The 17,997-nt window shown below is 42.8% G+C and overlaps 2 protein-coding genes across 2 annotated transcripts in view; one reads left to right on the top strand and one right to left on the bottom strand.

The window, feature by feature from the left end:
- Window positions 1–17,997, top strand: part of LOC148910880 (uncharacterized) — a 55,407-nt gene that overhangs the window by 11,934 nt on the left and 25,476 nt on the right. The gene's annotated exons all lie outside the window — the stretch shown is intronic.
- On the bottom strand, window positions 1,389–3,842 carry LOC148910883 (uncharacterized). Its single transcript, XM_089030137.1, has 5 exons — window positions 3,028–3,842; window positions 2,593–2,666; window positions 2,413–2,504; window positions 1,957–2,066; window positions 1,389–1,866 (listed from the first exon to the last, which is right to left on the bottom strand). The coding sequence occupies exons 1-5, from the start codon at window positions 3,406–3,408 to the stop codon at window positions 1,486–1,488; spliced, it is 1,038 nt and encodes a 345-aa protein (XP_088886263.1). The 5' UTR covers window positions 3,409–3,842; the 3' UTR covers window positions 1,389–1,485.

Here is a 17,997-nt window from a genome sequence, read left to right as displayed (position 1 = left end):
TATATGTGTTTTATGCCTTACGTATACCCTGTGTTTCCCCAGGCCGTATATGTGATTCATGCCTTACATATACCCTGTATTTTCCCAGGCCGTATATGTGATTAACGCCTTACATATACCCTGTCTTTGCCCAGGCCGTATATGTGATTAATGCCTTACATATACCCTGTATTTTCCCAGGCCGTAAATGTGATTCATGCCTTACATATACCCTGTGTTTGCCCAGGCCGTATATGTGATTTATGCCTTACATATACCCTGTGTTTGCCCAGGCCGTATATGTGTTTAATGCCTTACATATACCCTGTCTTTGCCCAGGCCGTATATGTGATTAATGCCTTACATATACCCTGTGTTTGCCCAGGCCGTATATGTGATTAATGCCTTACATATACCCTGTGTTTGCCCAGGCCGTATATGTGATTAATGCCTTACATATACCCTGTGTTTGCCCAGGTCGTATATGTGATTAATGCCTTACATATAACCTGTGTTTGCCCAGGCCGTATATGTGATTAATGCCTTACATATACCCTGTATTTTCCAAGGTCGTATATGTGATTTATGCCTTACATATAAACTGTATTTTTCCAGGCCGTATATGTGATTAATGCCTTACATATACCATGCGATATGCTCTGACCGTATATGTGATTAATGCCACCTTAATGCCTTAGATGTACCAGCGCGTCTTAGCCATATTTGCTCAGTTGAATTATGCTCATCATATTTGCTAAATTTAACTATGTTATCAGTCTTCAGCTATTGTCACTTATGGCAGGCCAAAAAAAATAAAAACGATATATGTCGTGACAACCACCTCATACTTTAAACATAGCTAACCTACGCTAAGAAGCAGGAAAAAAGACATAAATCATAGTGAAACATTTTTATTGTGAATTTCCTTTTCTTGACGACTGATTAACTATGAACAATTTGTTAACTACAACTAATTAAAAATGCTAGTTCTGTAAATTAATTATAGGTGTTTGATTCATCTTGTGACAGAATTTGTGAAAGAAGATCATAATATATTTAGTTGTCAATCGATCTGTGGCTTGTGTACGATTCTTTTTAGATATTCTGTAGTAGTACACTTCATTTATAACTGCAAAAATTTAATTAAGGACACCGAACGTGGTTGGGTTTCTACGAGTTTTATGAATTAAATCTTGTGTCACTGTTCCTCCGTTCCTTTGGCCTGATTTCTAGGGTTTTCTTTCTTCTTTCGATTATTTGAACATTATACTTGTTTACTTGAAGAAATCCAAAGGTCAATAGGCTTAAATAGCCGCTGCTATACCGTTTGACCTTTGGATTTCTTCAAGTAAACGAGTATAACGTTCAAGTAATCGAAAGAAGAACGAAAACCCTAGAAATCAGGCCAAAGGAACGGAGGAACAGTGACACAAGATTTAATTCATAAAACTCGTAGAAACCCCAACCACGTTCGGTGTCCCAGTGCCCTTGATTTGATAAAAACCTTTAGGCTCTCAATGCCCATTCGGGACCTCCAGATGGCCTTGGGCGTCTTGACGGCTCCCCGATTTTCCGCTTCAAAAGCATGGTGAGACTGCGCTCTGACAGCCTCCTTTTTGACTTTCGGTCCATGCTTTCCATGAACTGGTTAGCTAGGGGGCTTCTCCATGGCAGAGGGTGTTTTATTAAAACTTTACTCTGCTTAGTAGGGCCCCCTTCGTTATCAGAGCCACTGTCCGCTGTATCGTCATCAGCCTGGTCATCCGCCTCTGACATCGACTCCTCTGATGACATATACTCCAGTTTCATAATTGCCTTGACTTTCTCTTTGTCCCCTGGTGATAGCGAGGTTGACAAGTCCGCTGCCTTGGATCTGGATTTTAGGAGCTAAAAGAAAAAAGAAAAAAAAACAAAACACTGACAGTCAAAGTTTCTTATTAAACAAAGTCATAATCGTTGCAAATTCAGTTTACTCACATTTTGTTTTCTTTGTGTTTTCCGCTGCATCTTTTGATGCCTTCCAAGGGCCCCTGAACGCTCTCTTTTGTTTCTCTTTCTTCTCGTCAGAAAGTGGCTTTTAAGGGCAGCTGAAATTATATCAAGTACCCATATATTAAAACTTGAGACAAAATTTGTTAGAAATTTTGGCATTTGGCCGACAATTATTCCTTTAGCATCCATTTGTTTTTGCTTTGTTTTGTTTTGTTTGTTTGTTTTTTTTTTTTTTGTTTTTTTTTTTCCATGTTATTTTATTTCAAACTGCTTCCCCTCCCTTCGGCATTTGAATATTTCTAAAAGGATTTCGTTACCTCCTTCCCCCCCCCCCCCCCCCCCCGACCACCACCACCACCCTTTGTCCTCACCCCTCCCCCGGGTTAACTTTGATAGGTGCATAAGGCCTTTCGCACTTCGTAATATAAAATACATAAATACCTTCTAACTCGACGGCAGAGACATCCTTATGAACATTCAGAACTCTATCCCTTATTGCGTTATTAATCTGTTCGTTGACGTCATCTCTGAAACTAATTAGGAAATGCCATATTTGAGTGGTAAGTGGAGAAACTATGGATGATTCAGACAAGATCAGTTTTATTAAATTTTCATACTTACACTTTAGTAAAATCCCATATAAGAGGGTTTTCTTCCCTGTCCCGTAATTTCTTTGCTACCAAGCGTACTTCAGACTGTAATAACATAATATAATTCATTAAAATCATAAGATGTACCTTAAGTTATTCTTAGACATAGTAATAATGTTTTCATTATTTTTATGGCTGTGATTGTATAATATTGGGGAAAAAATCGAAATCAAATCAATTCCTTTACAAAAAAGGAAATTATCATTATCATTCAGTGTCTTGTTATTGGAAATCAATAGTAAAGTTTGGTAGCATTAACCACTGCCATGGCGGGTTTCCCGCCAATTTTAGCATTGCATAAATTATACCGCTGCATAATTATACCAACTACTCTTCGCGCCAAGAATTCCCAGTAAAATTATCAATAAAAATAGCTTGCTTTCTTAAATATTGCCACTTTACTTACTGCAACAGCCTTTGAGACAGTAATCTTGGTCTTGCTGTTGTCCTTGTTCTGCTGGCTTTCTTTTAAGGCCGCTAGTATTTGGCGGTTTTGTTCTTGAAGTTCTTTAAACTGTTTTACAATCGTTTCGAAATTTGAAGAAATTTCTTCTTTTTCGCTGTCGGGGTCAACGTTCTCATTCTCGCTTGTTGCTTGCAATAGGCGATTTCTGTGTTCTCTTAGCACATCCTCGTTACCACCAGGGACAGAGGGAATAAGTATATTAAGCCTTTGAGAATTGGTGCCATTTTCAGTATGTCTACTCGTACTGCTTGTACTGGTAGTTGCAGTAACAGAATGGATTGGCATTGGGCGTCCTGGTAAAGGTGTAGATGTTCTTCCCATTTTTTGATCGCGACGAATGAACGCAATTTATAAGCAAAGATATAGAATGTGCGGGAAACTAGATGACCGACAGAGTTTGTTACCTGTTTGTGACCAAAAGGCGAATGAACGAATAAGCACATCCACCGAACAAATCTACCCCCTATCTATCACGGCGTATCACGTGACTTGTGATGACATATACGTTCATATAATGAAGTCTAATAATAAAAAAAGGAATAACTGTCTTATAAAAATGCTGAAGTTGTATCCAGGATTCATGTTAAGTAATATATTTATTATCTTAAAGCTATTTGCTCCATTTTATAAAGTTATGAATTTTTTTCTAAAGCCTAGATTCACGAAATATCATTGCAATAAACTTGATTAGCTTCTAGCTCTAAAACCATCGTACCATTATCTGCCGCCAACAGTGACAGCTCTAAGGAAAAGGGCGCGGTAATGAAGATCCGGCGTGCTTTTGTCCAATGGCATGTGGTTGATGGACGTGGAACTTTATTAGCTGGAATATGGCTGTTAGCCATTCAAAATACTTGGATTTTGAGTAATTATCCCAATGATACACACCGTCTTTTTAATTATATAGTTCTGGAAAACAAAATGTCTTCTGCGATGTCAAAGCGTTATCATTGCTTTCATTGTAACGAAGATCTACATTACAGAGTATTTTGCCGTCACAAAGAAGAATTTTATGATCCTTTAACAAATCAATGGCAATTACAGCGGAATGACGACGAAGACTCAAATGATAGTATTTTCACTCACGAGATTGACGGCCAGAACGACACTTCTTCTAATGACTACAGCGAGATAAACGTTTTGGACCAAACTGATCAAGACTCCTCTGATGTGCCAAATACAAACCAACCATCAAGTGACGAATTCTTACCAGCTACTTCACAAAAAGGTATTGATGTTATACGTTTATTTGATGATTAGATTATATAATCTTTAAATGTTAAAGTCAAACTGCATAGATAAAAGACTGAATCTTTAACAAGCGGCTGATTTGCACATGATCTAGCTCCCCTATTGGATTTACTACCAAGCATTAGTGTTATTGAAGCGAGATTAAGTTAGAGGTACAAATGATTCTTTTCTATTTCTATCTTAGCCTCGTTTTCACCGTTACTTTTAAGAAGGGTGCATTATTAAGTAATCGGCTTATGGTTGCCATTAAAACCTCAGTGTTCATTCAGAAAGGTTCATTCAAAGAGTTTATAAAATCATAGCTAGAGATAACTCATTTAAAACGCCAAAAAGAATTTACTATGTTCAAATGGATATTGCTGTACATTTTCGTCTCCAAATCAATTCATGACTGTGGTCATCCTGAGATAGCATGGTATCCGGCAAAACATGCTTGTCAAGTTAGAGAAATACAATTATAAGTAATTTATTTAATATGTCTCTTGGGTTTTTTATTTTCGATTTATCATTTTTCTTTCACGAATTATAAATTGTTGTTTTGCTGACTTAGAAATTAATATTTTATTTTCAATGGAAATCATTTATTTTCAGAGCAAAATTTGGGTCAAAATTATACATTTAGGGACCGGTCATTATTTAAGTTGGAGGGCGGGGGGGAGGGGGGGGGGGGGGGGTGGAGGAGAAATTGTCAGTGACGCAAAAAAAAAAAAAAGGCCCCCCCTTTGAAGGCATCCAAGTTTATCGAAAATCCCCCATGGATTGTATTAAAAAATTTAAAAATTTTCCCTAAAAGTCATTTTTAAATTTCAAGACCCCCCATTTTTCACTAGCAAAAATTTCAGGCCCCCCCCCCCCAAATTTTTTCTCCACCCCCCCCCCCCCCCCCAACTTAAATAATGACCGGTCCCTTAGCCCATGAGGTTTTTTTTACTGACATTTTTTTTTTCTAGTATTATAATGGTTTCAGACTTTATCTTATACTATGTTGCAGTTATACAATGCCGAATGAATAAAATACATCGTATTTGCTTATGTTTAAAGGAGACGGAATAAATAACTTTGAGGAAGAAGATCAAGTGTTTTGGGATGACAAGTTGGACAGTGAATCTGACCATGAAGAGATAAGAGGAAATGAAAGGAGATTGGTTGAAACTTGGGATATTGATATCGAAGACGTAGAAAGAGATTTTGAACAATCTAGTGCAGAAATAAGCGTTGCCGTCGAAGCAAGTTCCCGAGTGACCCTTATTAACTGGATTGCCTTGTTTGTGTGCTTTTGGTCTGCATACTTTTCTGTACCAGACCGAGGCATTGATATTCTCCTCGCCTTTTTTAAAGCGATTTTTCAGGTTTTGTGTGAGCTTTCGCCAATCATTTTCCCAACCGCAGTATTGGTTTTCCCGAGCTCCTTCAAACTCTTGAAAAATTATCTTTCTTTTAAAGATAAGCATTCAAAGTATGTTGTTTGTCCGAAATGCGACACCCTATACCGTTTTCAAGACTGCATAACAACAAGATTCGGGCGTGTCATTGCTAAACCATGTTCTCACATTGCTTTTCCGAATCACCGTCAATTGTTTCGCCGCACACCTTGTGGAGCGGAATTGCTTAAGGAAATTCGTTTGAAAAATGGACAGACGAAATTGTACCCACATAAAGTTTATTGTTATAAAAGCATCAGAGACACTCTAACTCTCTTTATTAAGCGACCAGACGTTGTACAAAAATGTGAGATTTGGAGAAATCGGAATGTACCGGACGATATTTTAGTTGATATTTACGATGGCCAAGTGTGGAAAGATTGGCAATATTTTAAGCGGCACTCCTTTCCTTGCCCAGCCTAATAATTATGCTTTTATGCTGAATGTTGACTGGTTTCAGCCTTTTAAGCACAGTGTCTATAGCGTTGGAGTCATATATATGGTCCTCCTAAATCTTCCGAGAAAAGAAAGGTACAAAGAGGAAAACGTAATAATAGTTGGGGTAATACCTGGTCCACACGAGCCCAAATTGAATATCAATACGTACTTACAACCACTTGTAGCCGAATTTAACTTATTGTGGCACGAAGGCATCCAAGTTCGGCCTCATGGGAGTAGAACAGCAAGATGTTTTCGAGCTGCCCTCCTTTGTATTGCTTGTGACATTCCTGCACTAAGAAAAGTTTGCGGTTTCTTAGGATGTACTGCTCACCGAGGGTGCTCAAAGTGCACAAGATTTTTCCCCGGAGATTTTAGTAGCATGAATTTTTCAGGTTTCGAAGATGACGATACACCAAGGACAAATGAAGAGCACCGAAGAGAGGCTCAGAAAATACTCAATGCAACAACCGCTGATGAACGAAACCAAATTGAAACTTCCACTAGAACAAGATATTCTGAACTCTTACAGTTGCCTTACTTCGATTGTACTCGTTACCATGTTGTTGATCCTATGCACAATTTGTTTTTAGGGACAGCAAAACATTTAATGAAAAATGTATGGCTAAATGCTGAAACGCCAATTATTTCTAAAGAAAATTTGAATAAAATCCAGGAAAAGGTAGATGACGTCAAAGCACCATCATTTATTGGGCGTCTCCCGAAAAAGATATCAACATCGTTTGGAGGATTTACTGCTGATCAGTGGAAAACATGGACTCTCTTGTATTCTGTATTCTGCATTTGGAATATCGTTCCAACAGACTGATTTGGAGCTGTGGAGGTTATTCGTATTGTCCTGCTTTCACCTTTGCTCTCCACTTATTACAACTGAAGAGCTACAAGAAGGACATGATTACCTAGTGGAATTTTGTAAATCGTTTGAAAAAAGATATGGAAAGGAACGTGTTACGCCAAACATGCATCTACACCTGCACCTCAGACAATGTATTTTAGATTACGGGCCTGTATATTCATTTTGGCTTTTCAGCTTCGAACGTTTCAATGGGATTTTAGGAGCGTTTCGAACTAACAATAGATCTGTTGAAATACAAATCATGAGAAAATTTCTCCAAAAGCATGAACTAAGAGATATCCCTTTACCAGAGAGATTTCGAGAAACTTTCCAACCAGTATTTCAACTTCTTCAGGAGGCACAACAAGTAGGAACACTTGGCGAAAGCATCCCATCAATACCATCAACACTTAATCTTTCAGTTGGTCAAGTACTACGTTGCTTAGAGTGGAGCAATATGAATGCATACTCATGTTTTTCACCTCGATCCATTGATGTTCTTGATGATGACTATACAGAATATCTCTTTAAAGCTTATGAAACAATTTTACCTCAACACTCGGTCATTGAATGTGTTACCGATACGTTTGAGAGAATTAATACCATTGGATATTCGGGGACAAAGCTAGGGTCCTCTGACTCTAGACTGGAACGTTCTTCCTTCATTCTTGCAAGTTGGTGTGGCCAATATAGTGGCAGTATTGAGACCGATTCATTTGACTTGCGCCCCGGTGTTGTCGATTTCTTTCTTAAACAAACCATTATAATTGATGGCAAGCAGGAATCATTGTGTATGGCAAAGGTTCGATGGTATCAGCGACATCCAGAAAGACACAGGATTGGCAGACCACATGAAATTTGGTGCAGAAACTTGTTTGAAATGGAAGGGCCCTCTACATTCATTCCCATACAAAGGATACACAGCCAGTTTGTTGCTGCTTACGATGTTATTGACAAAGAAAGAGTATTAATCGTTTGTCCTTTACAACGTAAATTGTACGGATGATGGAGATGACAGTAAAGTATCATCCATGAAAAATATTCAAAGCTATCAAAAATAAACTGTTTGAACTGTGCATCAGTAACTAGATAGTCAAAATGAAAATTGAATGAATTGTTTGATGAGTTTAAAATTAGATGAATTAAAATAATAATGAATGAAACTGCATATATTGCCAATAAAAAAGATGAATTCATATGTTTAGACTAAACAAAATTGATGCTTCAAATAATATTACAGATGTTAGCGGTTTGAAATGCAGCTGAGGTTAATGGGTTAATGAGTTTTCTTATTGTCACTGGAAAAAACGCATGTACGACTTACGCATATTATAAATACATCGTCCTCGTTTTTTCCTGTGTGTATCAACGCATATAACCTCACTTTCATGACATCAAAGCAAAACAATGATTGAATTAATGTGGTCGCAACATTGATGTCATGCGTTAGGAGAAAAAATTGACACATATGACTGAGATGGACCTGCATGCACTCCCTCCTCGTAAGTCGTAAAAACAAGCCAACATCCATCATAATTCAGTTGAAAAATTATTGATTTGTTTTGAAAAGTTTTGATTGCAATAAATTGAAACGGAAACCTCACATCGGATATACTCAGTTTGGGGTATTGTATTTGCTCCCCAGGTAAATATGGGGCAAAGCCTAGTGCAAAGTTGATTTCATATGTGCCCTTCATTTGACAATAGGGCAAATATAGGGCAAAAACGGTTATCATATATCCCCACTGGGTAAATACTTCTAAACTAAGGGCAAATATATAACATATTTACCCATGTGTTCAGATGTATGGCAAAGCAATGGCAAATTTATTAGAAATTTACCCCGACCTTTGCCTGCATAGGCAAATGTATGGGCAAATATAGAGCACCATATTTGCCCAACATTTGCCAAGCGGACATATGATGACCAAATCCATTATTTCGTCGAGTGGAAAGCGACAAGAATGACTTTACCACTTATCTGAATCCCCCCATCAAAGCCCATAAGGTTAGGCTGGTTAGTTGTTCTTTGTACAATTCTTGGTATAATTTAGTCAATGCCTTGATCACTGAGCATAAAGGCGGCGGCAATTATCAAGGCGTATTGCTGCCCGATGGACATTACACACCAATCACCCTTGCTAAGGAATTAGCAAAACACGGTTATACGCTCACCACAGGATTGCCGCACGAAATGACCTTCAAACATAATATGCCCAACTATTCAGTAACTTTTGGAAAGTCTGACCCATTGGGATCTTTATTATGTGCCTCGGGCAAGACAATTACCGACACAGCCATACCTGTGAAATGGAAAGTCGCATCCTCTTACGAAGTCTATTGCGACTTGGTCCATAGTTACAACAATGGAGAAAAGTCTTCTCTTATGTCCAAGTTTCTGCCCCAAGGTAATCCATTTGACTCAGTAGAATACACTCCCATTTCTTTGAGCTATGACTTGTCTAATTTGGTAGAAAGCATAAACATCACCATCAAAGTGGACGGAAAGACAGTGGACTTCAACGGACGTAAGATCAATCTTGTTTTGGAATTCATATAATGGGCCGCGTAGAGGACAAACTCAAGAGGATTTACTATGGGCCTAAAGGCTATTGGAGAGGAGCGTCGGCCATCAAGAAACTCGCGACCGCGGCCAGGGTATCAGAAGAAACGGCTAAGAACTGGCTAAGAAAACCAACCCTCTGGCAGGTTTATCTTCCCGTGCCCAAGTACATTCCCAGGCCCAGCTTTACCGTAAATACCCCCAATAAAGTTCATCAGGCGGATTTGCTTTTCTTGCCGCACGACAAGGTGAGAAGAAAGACCTATAAATACGCTTTGACCGTAGTTGATATCGCAAGCAGATACAAGGACGCCGAACCCATAACCAGCAAGGATTCTGGGGAAGTCGCAGAAGCCCTAGGTAGGATTTATAAGCGCGTCTTGAAATGGCCTAAGCTGCTGCAAGTGGATGCGGGGACAGAGTTCATGGGCGTGGTTACTAAGACCCTGAAAGACCACAGCACTAAGATTAGGAGAGCCGAAGCAGAGCACCACAGGGGTCAGAGCATCGTCGAAAGATTCAATAAAACCCTGGCTGAGCGTCTCTTTGGGTACCAGTATTGGAAAGAACTGGAAGATCCCTCCAAACGCAACAGGGAATGGACTCAGAGGCTCCCCCAGGTCGTCGCGGCTTTGAACAACGAGGCGGCCAGGGTTACGGGAATGAAACCCAAGGATGCTATGAAAAAGAAACACGTGGAACACAAGTCCTACGTCAGAAGTTCAAGGGCGGTCGGACTGAAGGAAAAAAAGCTCCCCCGCGACATAGTGGTCAGATACCTCTATCAGCCGGGGGAACTCGAAGGTGGCAGTAAGAGAGCCACGGATCCTAACTGGTCTTTGGAAACGTATGAGATTTCAAAGTCCGTCACCAAGGAAGGGCAACCCGTGTTGTATTACCTAAATGGCCCAAGTCGTGGATTTGTCAAGGAAGAGCTGCTCATAGTCCCCAAAGACTCAGAGTAATGCTGCTCCACGCGCCCGATTACACTCTAGGCATGTCAGTCTTACGTTGCCTCTACAATGGCCGCGCTTATTATTTATACGATCCACGGAGAACTGCTGATCGTCATTTGGGTCAAACCTCCATAGTAGAGGTATGTTACACTTGGCACACCGCGCCCCTTTCTTATAGACGTCGTCCACGCATAGGTCGAACGTCATATTTTTTTCTTCGTCGTGCCGCTTGTAGCGAAGGAGTTTCTTAGCAATGTTCTCTTTGGCTACGTCTTCTGGGGTCTTATCGTAGCGCAGTTGCGGACCCCAGGCTCTTTTTAACTGCTTGGCATACTCCACACGGCTTACGGCAGTGTAGATAAGGTTGCTCCAACACAGCCGCTGGTCTATGATCCATAAGGTTTCTTTTATGGTAAGCCCTTGCGCGCTGTGGACTCTCATGCAATAGCCTAAGCGCCAATCTGGATGGGAGGTTATTTTTTCCACCTTTTCTATGGGTACCCAGGCTTTGTCATGCGTTACCGCGTTCTGCAGTTGGATGTCGGTACCAGGTACCCAGACGTCTCTATTTTGCATGCGGGTGTCGTGGGGTTTGTAGCAAACAGGTACGGGATGCGTAGGGAAGCGCTCTCGGTGTATATTTAGCAAATCCTTTTGTATGCGAGACTGTGCTGCGCGTTTGCTGCTCAGCACCAGATCCTTTGGATGCCATGTGTAAAGGAAGTCCTCGTATTTCTTCGCTCGTACGCGTTTGCGCAGTGTTTGGCATTGGTCGGCGTCACTAAGGCCCCTTAATTCCGCTTTCAGGTTCCTTACTTGATCCTTGCTGCGGTAGTCGGCGTTAATTTCTTCAGAGTAGTCTACGAACCCCTTTAGCCATTCGTGGGGCATCTCTCCGGCTATTGGAGGAGGCTGGCAGGGATCTCCGGCGAATATTACTTGACACTTTCCACGGAGGAATTCTACGAATTCTTTGAGGATTTTCTAAAGGAACGGTGCAAATCTCATCCCAAAGTATCACCGCAGGTATGTCGTGGATGGCTTCTGGTACCCACTTTTGGCCATTCCAACGGAAGAAGCTGTGGTAGGTCTGCGCGTCGTAACCCATTTCGCAGATTTCTCTTTCCAAACGATGCGTTGGCGTTAGCACCTTTATCTTAGGAAAGAGTTCTAACACACGCGTAGTCTTACCGCTGCCTCCTGTACCGTAGAGGTAAGAGAAGCGTTGGTAGGAAATGGGGTCGGCAACCGAAGGCAGTGGCTCCCCGGTTGGTTCCACGCTGCCGGAAAGATGTTCTCCGTGATATTCTACACGTTCTCTCCATGCTTTTATCTCCTCATCTTTAACGCGCCATTGACCACTTTCCGCCAACTCATCTTCGGTGTAGAATTCTTTCATCTTCTCTAACACTTCAGGCTTAACGTACAAGGAATCCGTGGCTACGCGCGGAACGTCCTCTTTATCAAACCGTAGGAGCATCGCAAGTAGGTTAATATGCGCATATGCTAACATACTCGCACGCAGGTGGTAATATTGCGGCCTGTGGTCTTGGTAGTAACAAAGTGCATTCCATTTCTGTTCTTTCTGACCTTCTATGAAGTAGTCCCATTTCTCCACAGACACCATTGTTCCTTGTTCGTGGGCGCGCTTAATAAGGAAGCTTAACTCTCCTTCGTCTGTTATCAGGCGTCGCTGCATGTGTTTCTCGCCCTCCTTAGCGCCCTGCGTGAATTTTCCTATGACAACGCGTGCTGTGGGGTTGTGTTCTGGGAGCCATTGCGTAAAGGCGCCATGACAAAGTATGGCTTCATGCGCCGTGCATTTTAAAAGCTTGCGCTCTTCAAAGAACTTCAATAGAGGTACGGGTATCCATTCTTTCTCTTGTAGATGCTTCCCGTACCACGCGTAAATTATGGGATGTAAGTCTTTAGCCAACTTCCAAGACGTTAATCGTACGAATCCAGTTGCTGGGGCGTCGTAGTGACCGTCTAACGAAACGCGGAAGAATTGGGAGTCTGGATGTCCGTAACGGTCGTAATATTCCTTACAATCCCCTAGACCTTTAAAACTTGCAGGGTAACAGTGTTTCATATCCAGCGACACATACTCATCTTTGTCGTACTCCATGTTCCACAGACCACCGTGACCGTGTTCTACACAGGCTTTGGCTATGTCTCCGAACTCTTTTGGGGCAGGTTTCCATCCATTTCTTTTCTTTGCGGCTAAGAAGTCCAAGCTGCGACTGCTAAGGACCTCATCAGAGAAGTCTTCCCCTAAGGTCTCACAGGCGCTTTGAATGCGCTGTTGTTCAATTTCGGGTCGGTATAAAGTACCATCTTGGGTCATAAACTGACTTCCTTCTGAATCCATCAACCAATTGGAATTCTCATGAACTAATTCTGTCAATGGAGAATTCTTATAGACCTTCGTTTCCTTCTTTCTTGGGAACCGCAGTTCGCGCCAGGCGTGCCCATTGTGCTGGTAGATGACTATAGGCGCACCGCGGCCCCCATATTTGTGTGTTCCGGAGTAAATAAAGCCGTCGGTAATATCTTTCACATGGATTCGCCTCTCCAGCGCCGTTTCTAACTTCTTGATGTTGTCTATCGACCCTCCGGTCCTATTAGTATCTTTTTCCCATTTCCTGATGGCTTCTCTTCTCTTTAAAGTCAGTTTACCGCCCCGAGAGGAGTCTTCAAAGAACTCTCTTACTAACTTCCCTACGCAGTTACCGGGATGTCGCATCGGTTTCAACTTCTTAACGTCTGGCGTCTTTATCTCGTACGCACCGTAAATGACTACGGTAACCGGGTAAGCAACCTCGTAGAACAGCATGTCTATTCCTACCAATGCTCCCGGGCGTGTGTTTTCGTTTAAGACAAACAGGTCCTTCTTACCAGACGCCCTGATAGGATTGCGCCCCTTTTCTATCATCCACTCGCCGTCTAAATACTTTATGAACGTTAGCTCCAACCGGTAGTTACCTTCGGGTATTAAGTTAATTATTCTTTCAGCCCTTTCTTCTGTCATCGTCTCGTCCGTATCTCCCTCCATAAATGTTGTGAAGGCAAAGTCAGCATCCAGGCGATCCAACACCTGAGTTCGCAGTCGGCGCACAGTTTTATTTCGAATGCTTGTGATGGTGTCCATCTATATGTAAAGGATATTTTAACCTCCGTTTGCGGTTCGACAACTAGCAGCAGTAAGGACACGGCGCGCGGCTTATTCCCGCTGCCGGCGCCTTCCTTAAACCGCCTGTAAAACCCGTAAATCTTTGACATTGACCGCGAGTCCCCCTTACTGCTGCTCGACTTGATCAGGTACCTCAGCAAGTGCTGCCTGGAAGACCTTTTCAACGTCTCTGTCCTTCTTGAAGTCCTTCCAAGAGGCCGTAAGTTCCTTTAAGTCAACGTGCTGAGCTACGTGCAAAGCCGCAGAGACGACTGCCATTAACTTACCGCACTTCAAAGACAACCACCCGCAGGTTATCTTAAGTTCTAGGGCGATGACATAGTCCTCGCTTATGTCCTTCCGCAGTTGCTCCACGTCGTCTATGGGCAGTGCAAGTCCGAGGAGCTTGGTGGCCAGCTTAATGGCTGAGTCTGCTACGGCGTCCGTGGTCGTATTTGCAAGGGCAGCCTCATACCTCTTATGGAACTTCTTAACCTCTTCTTCCGACAGCTTATTAACTTGCTCATGGGTAAGTTCCTTGCCTATCATTTCTTTGCACTTCCCAGAAGACACAAGGATGTTGAGTTGTTCCTTAAGGTTACTTTCGTCTAACTGTGTGGGGACTTCATCTAAGAGCTGCTCAATGTCCATATATGTTAATGGAATACGGAAACCTCAAAGAGAAAATCATCTTGGAATGTTGGTGCGTCTTTAAATGCCGCATGTATTCGTGTAACTGTTCCTTGGATATCTCACCGCCGTAGTCGCTTAAGATGGTTTCCAGATCACTACGGCTCAGAGTATAAAATACGACAAGTGAGCCTATGTTTTCCCTGAAGGGTTTAGAGACACTGGTAAGCTGCTGGGAAAGCAACCAAACGCTGATATTGTCATGCCTACCGCTGAAAGCGAGCTTCACTAATTCGGAGGTGCGTCTTTTTACGTCGTCCCCACAGGCAATGTCATCCAATATGAGGAGCGTCTGCGTATCTTTAGGGAATTGCTTATGCCAGAACTTCAAATGGCTGGATAACTCATTAGGGTCCAAAATATCCACAAAGAAGTCGTCATCTTTCACTCCTATGCCCGTCCAGGTGCGGTTGTTCACGTAGGTGGGGCATAATAGCACGACGTGGTCGAAGCGGTATCTAAAGGGTCCTAATAGCTGCTCCACTACGAATTGGGTCTTTCCGCAGCCGGTGGGTCCTACTATCAGAGCGTTACAAGGCATGTGATCTGGGTTCATATATAGATGGAGCCAGTGGAAGCCGTAAGAAGGATTGCCGGCGACGCAAAAGATAAAAGAGACACCATAGAAATGCAAAGGGAGGAGATCGATCGGCTGCGGGAGCGCGTGCAGGAATTGTATGATGAAATGTGCGGTCTGAAGCGCGCGGAGAGGTTTGGTGCGCTTTTGACGATGGCCGGTTGGGCGAAAGAAAGCGTGCAGGACTTTATTAAGTATCCCTTATAAGGGTTAATAAATTCTTATTATATAATGAAGTGTAAGGATTGCGACAGGGAGTTCAGTAGCAAACAGGCTTTGCAATATCACCAAAAAAAGAAGGTATGTTTTAAAGAGGTGGATAACGTCACCGCCTGTGGCACTTGCAGCCGGCAGTTTAGCAGCAAACAGGCGCTGCGATATCACGTGGAAGGAAGGGTGTGTTTGAAGTCTAAGGAAAGAAGTTGTGCTGATTGCAATCGGCTCTTTAGCACGCCCCAAATGTTGCAATACCACCAAGAAAATAGGGTGTATTTAAAGGATGTGTGTGCGCGCTGCGGGGAGCTCTTAACCGACGCGTGGCATCAACATAGATGTCGTGGTAATTATGATTTGGACGTCGTATGCGAGGAGCATGGTGATATCGCTGCGAGATGTTGCCCAGCGGAAACCATAAGGAAGTTAACTCTTCGTAAGAAAGAAATAGACCAACGCTTTACGTAGTTCGACCGCGCCGAAGGTACGCGCTGGGAGAACGCAGAGTATTGGAGTGCGCCCTGTGACGCGTGTGGCGGCTTAAGGAAAGGAGATGATCATATCTGGCAGTGCTTGAGCCCGCAGCATCGCCCCCGCGGTTTTAAGGAGTACTTGGATCGTTTTGATGATTGGCATGCTCAAAACATGGAGGTAAGGAAAAGGCGTCCTTAGTTTGCGCAAAGAGTCTCAAAACACACTCGTATATTTATTAATATCCCTTGATTCTTTATTAAGAAGAAAAGAAGATACATTAATAAATATGAGGACCCCTTTTAAAAGGTATATGCTAGCCTACGCAGCCGCCTTTCTGGGAGGCATTCTAATCGCCCTTTCAATATATGGACTGTATTACTTGCGAACCACCTGCCGACTGCATTACGCCCCCAAAACCGCGTAAAAAATACACCTGCCTTCATTGCGGCAGTGCATTCCTGGAAGGATCCTTCGTTGGTCATTGGTGCTCCGCGGATCCTAAAGCGCAGCGGACTTTAGCAGACGCGCTTAACTACAAAGAGGAGATGGAGTGACTCTTCTTTCAATGTCAAACTTCCATCGGCCATTTACCTTACCATAGCTGCGTAAGTGGGTGAATTCCTCGCCCTGAATTACGTACCGCACGCAATCCGGCGCCCAAAGGGAATATTCCTTGCCTTCTAAGTCTTTGAGGACTAACCGTAAACGGTCGATGTCTTCGAAGACGACGTAATTTTTTATTTCGTATGCTTTACCGCAAATCAGGTTACGCCAGTGTATTTGGTTGACGATCATTATATCTATGAAATATTCTAAGGTGCGTCTTTAGCGTCTCGGGGCTTTTAAAGCGTTTTATACACCATTTACAAGGAATGCGGATGCCGTCCACGCAGTTATCTATGGCACGACAGACAACGTCGTAATCGTCGGACACCATGGTTCGGAAATTATTCATGTCGTACTGCGAAATTAAGTTAGACTGGTCTGCAGACAGGACGCCGTTTCCCTTGGGGGTCTTTAATTCTATGCAAAAGCCATTAAACTCCTTATGGGCGTTGGAGATTAGTAGATCTGGCTGACCGCGTTTGTAACCTTTCTTCCAACATGTTATGCGCTTGCTGGCGGAGTCCTGTAGTTCGCCTAAGCCGGGGGTTAGGATGACGTGGGGGTGAAACCGGCGTATGTAATCGACGACTTTGAAATGCAGGTCAGATTCATTCTCTATTTTGAAGACTTTCTTATTCGGGGTGTCCAACCGCCTTTCTATTTCATACTTACCTGTCTTTCTCAACGCAGGCAGGACATCTTCCAAGACCCAATCCTGGAATGTCTCCGCCGTTGGCATCTTAGAGCTAAATATCAACTGATACAACCCAGATTCGGTTACGTACAGGGAATTAGGCTGTGAATACGAGGGGAGGCGATTCACCTCCACTCTAAGTTTGCTAAGCTTTACCTTATACTTTTCACCGAACATGCACCTTAATTGCATCTTTTGGGCGTTCGTAACCCAACGCAGCCGCCACTTCCTTTGCTTTGAAGTATAGTTTATCGCCTTCCACTATGCATTGCAGTTTGGTTTCGTTGTTTTCGAATACGCGAAGCATTATATACCAACGATATTTTTTTTATCAAAAGGATGAGCGAGTGGATCAATAGGCAACGCTCTTTAGCTGATTCATTTCTACGCTCAGTTGCGCGTCAGACACGACGAAGACGTAGCAGTTTATTTTGTCGCCGTCGCCGGCATCGGTGTTCTTGGTGCGCTTGATCTCCAATGTTATGCCATCCTGCGTATTTACTAAACGTAAACCCTGGCCATGTAGGTCTTCGTCGTTAATGGTGCGCATGTCAATCCACAGCGCGTACTTATCCTTAAAGAATTCCTCGGGGCTAATTTGGTCGCCAAACTTGCGCATTGCCTCCCTGTACACGTCTGCGGGCTTTATTCCCTGCGAGTAGACCTTGTTTGGAACGCCGTTTATGTTGACCCCCACGTTAGTAATGTTGGGGTTGTGAAAGGCCTCGGAATCGCGCTTACCGGCTTCGTAGGGTTTGGCAAACACCAACATTAACCCCGTGAGACTTCTTCGGGGGAGGTTAATGCTTTGGTTGATAACCTCATCCGTCCTATCCAAGAAGCTAAATGTCTTATACATTACTACGTGGTCGTAAAGGAATGCCTTTCCGGCGCTGTATTCCATACCGGCGCTACGGGCCAGCTCTTCGCTGTACACCGTTTCGTACTGTAGCTCTAAGTTGGTAATAGAGTATGGGGTTGTTGTGGTAAGTGCAGTGC

The sequence above is a fragment of the Actinia tenebrosa genome, unplaced genomic scaffold (genome assembly GCF_029948245.1).
Source record: "Actinia tenebrosa isolate PJP-AT-01 unplaced genomic scaffold, QUT_ActTen_1.0 PGA_scaffold15__27_contigs__length_11533743, whole genome shotgun sequence".
In the NCBI taxonomy this organism is placed as follows: domain Eukaryota; kingdom Metazoa; phylum Cnidaria; class Anthozoa; order Actiniaria; family Actiniidae; genus Actinia; species Actinia tenebrosa.
Note: the sequence above shows the minus strand (reverse complement) of the source record. Positions and strands in the feature narration are given on the sequence as shown.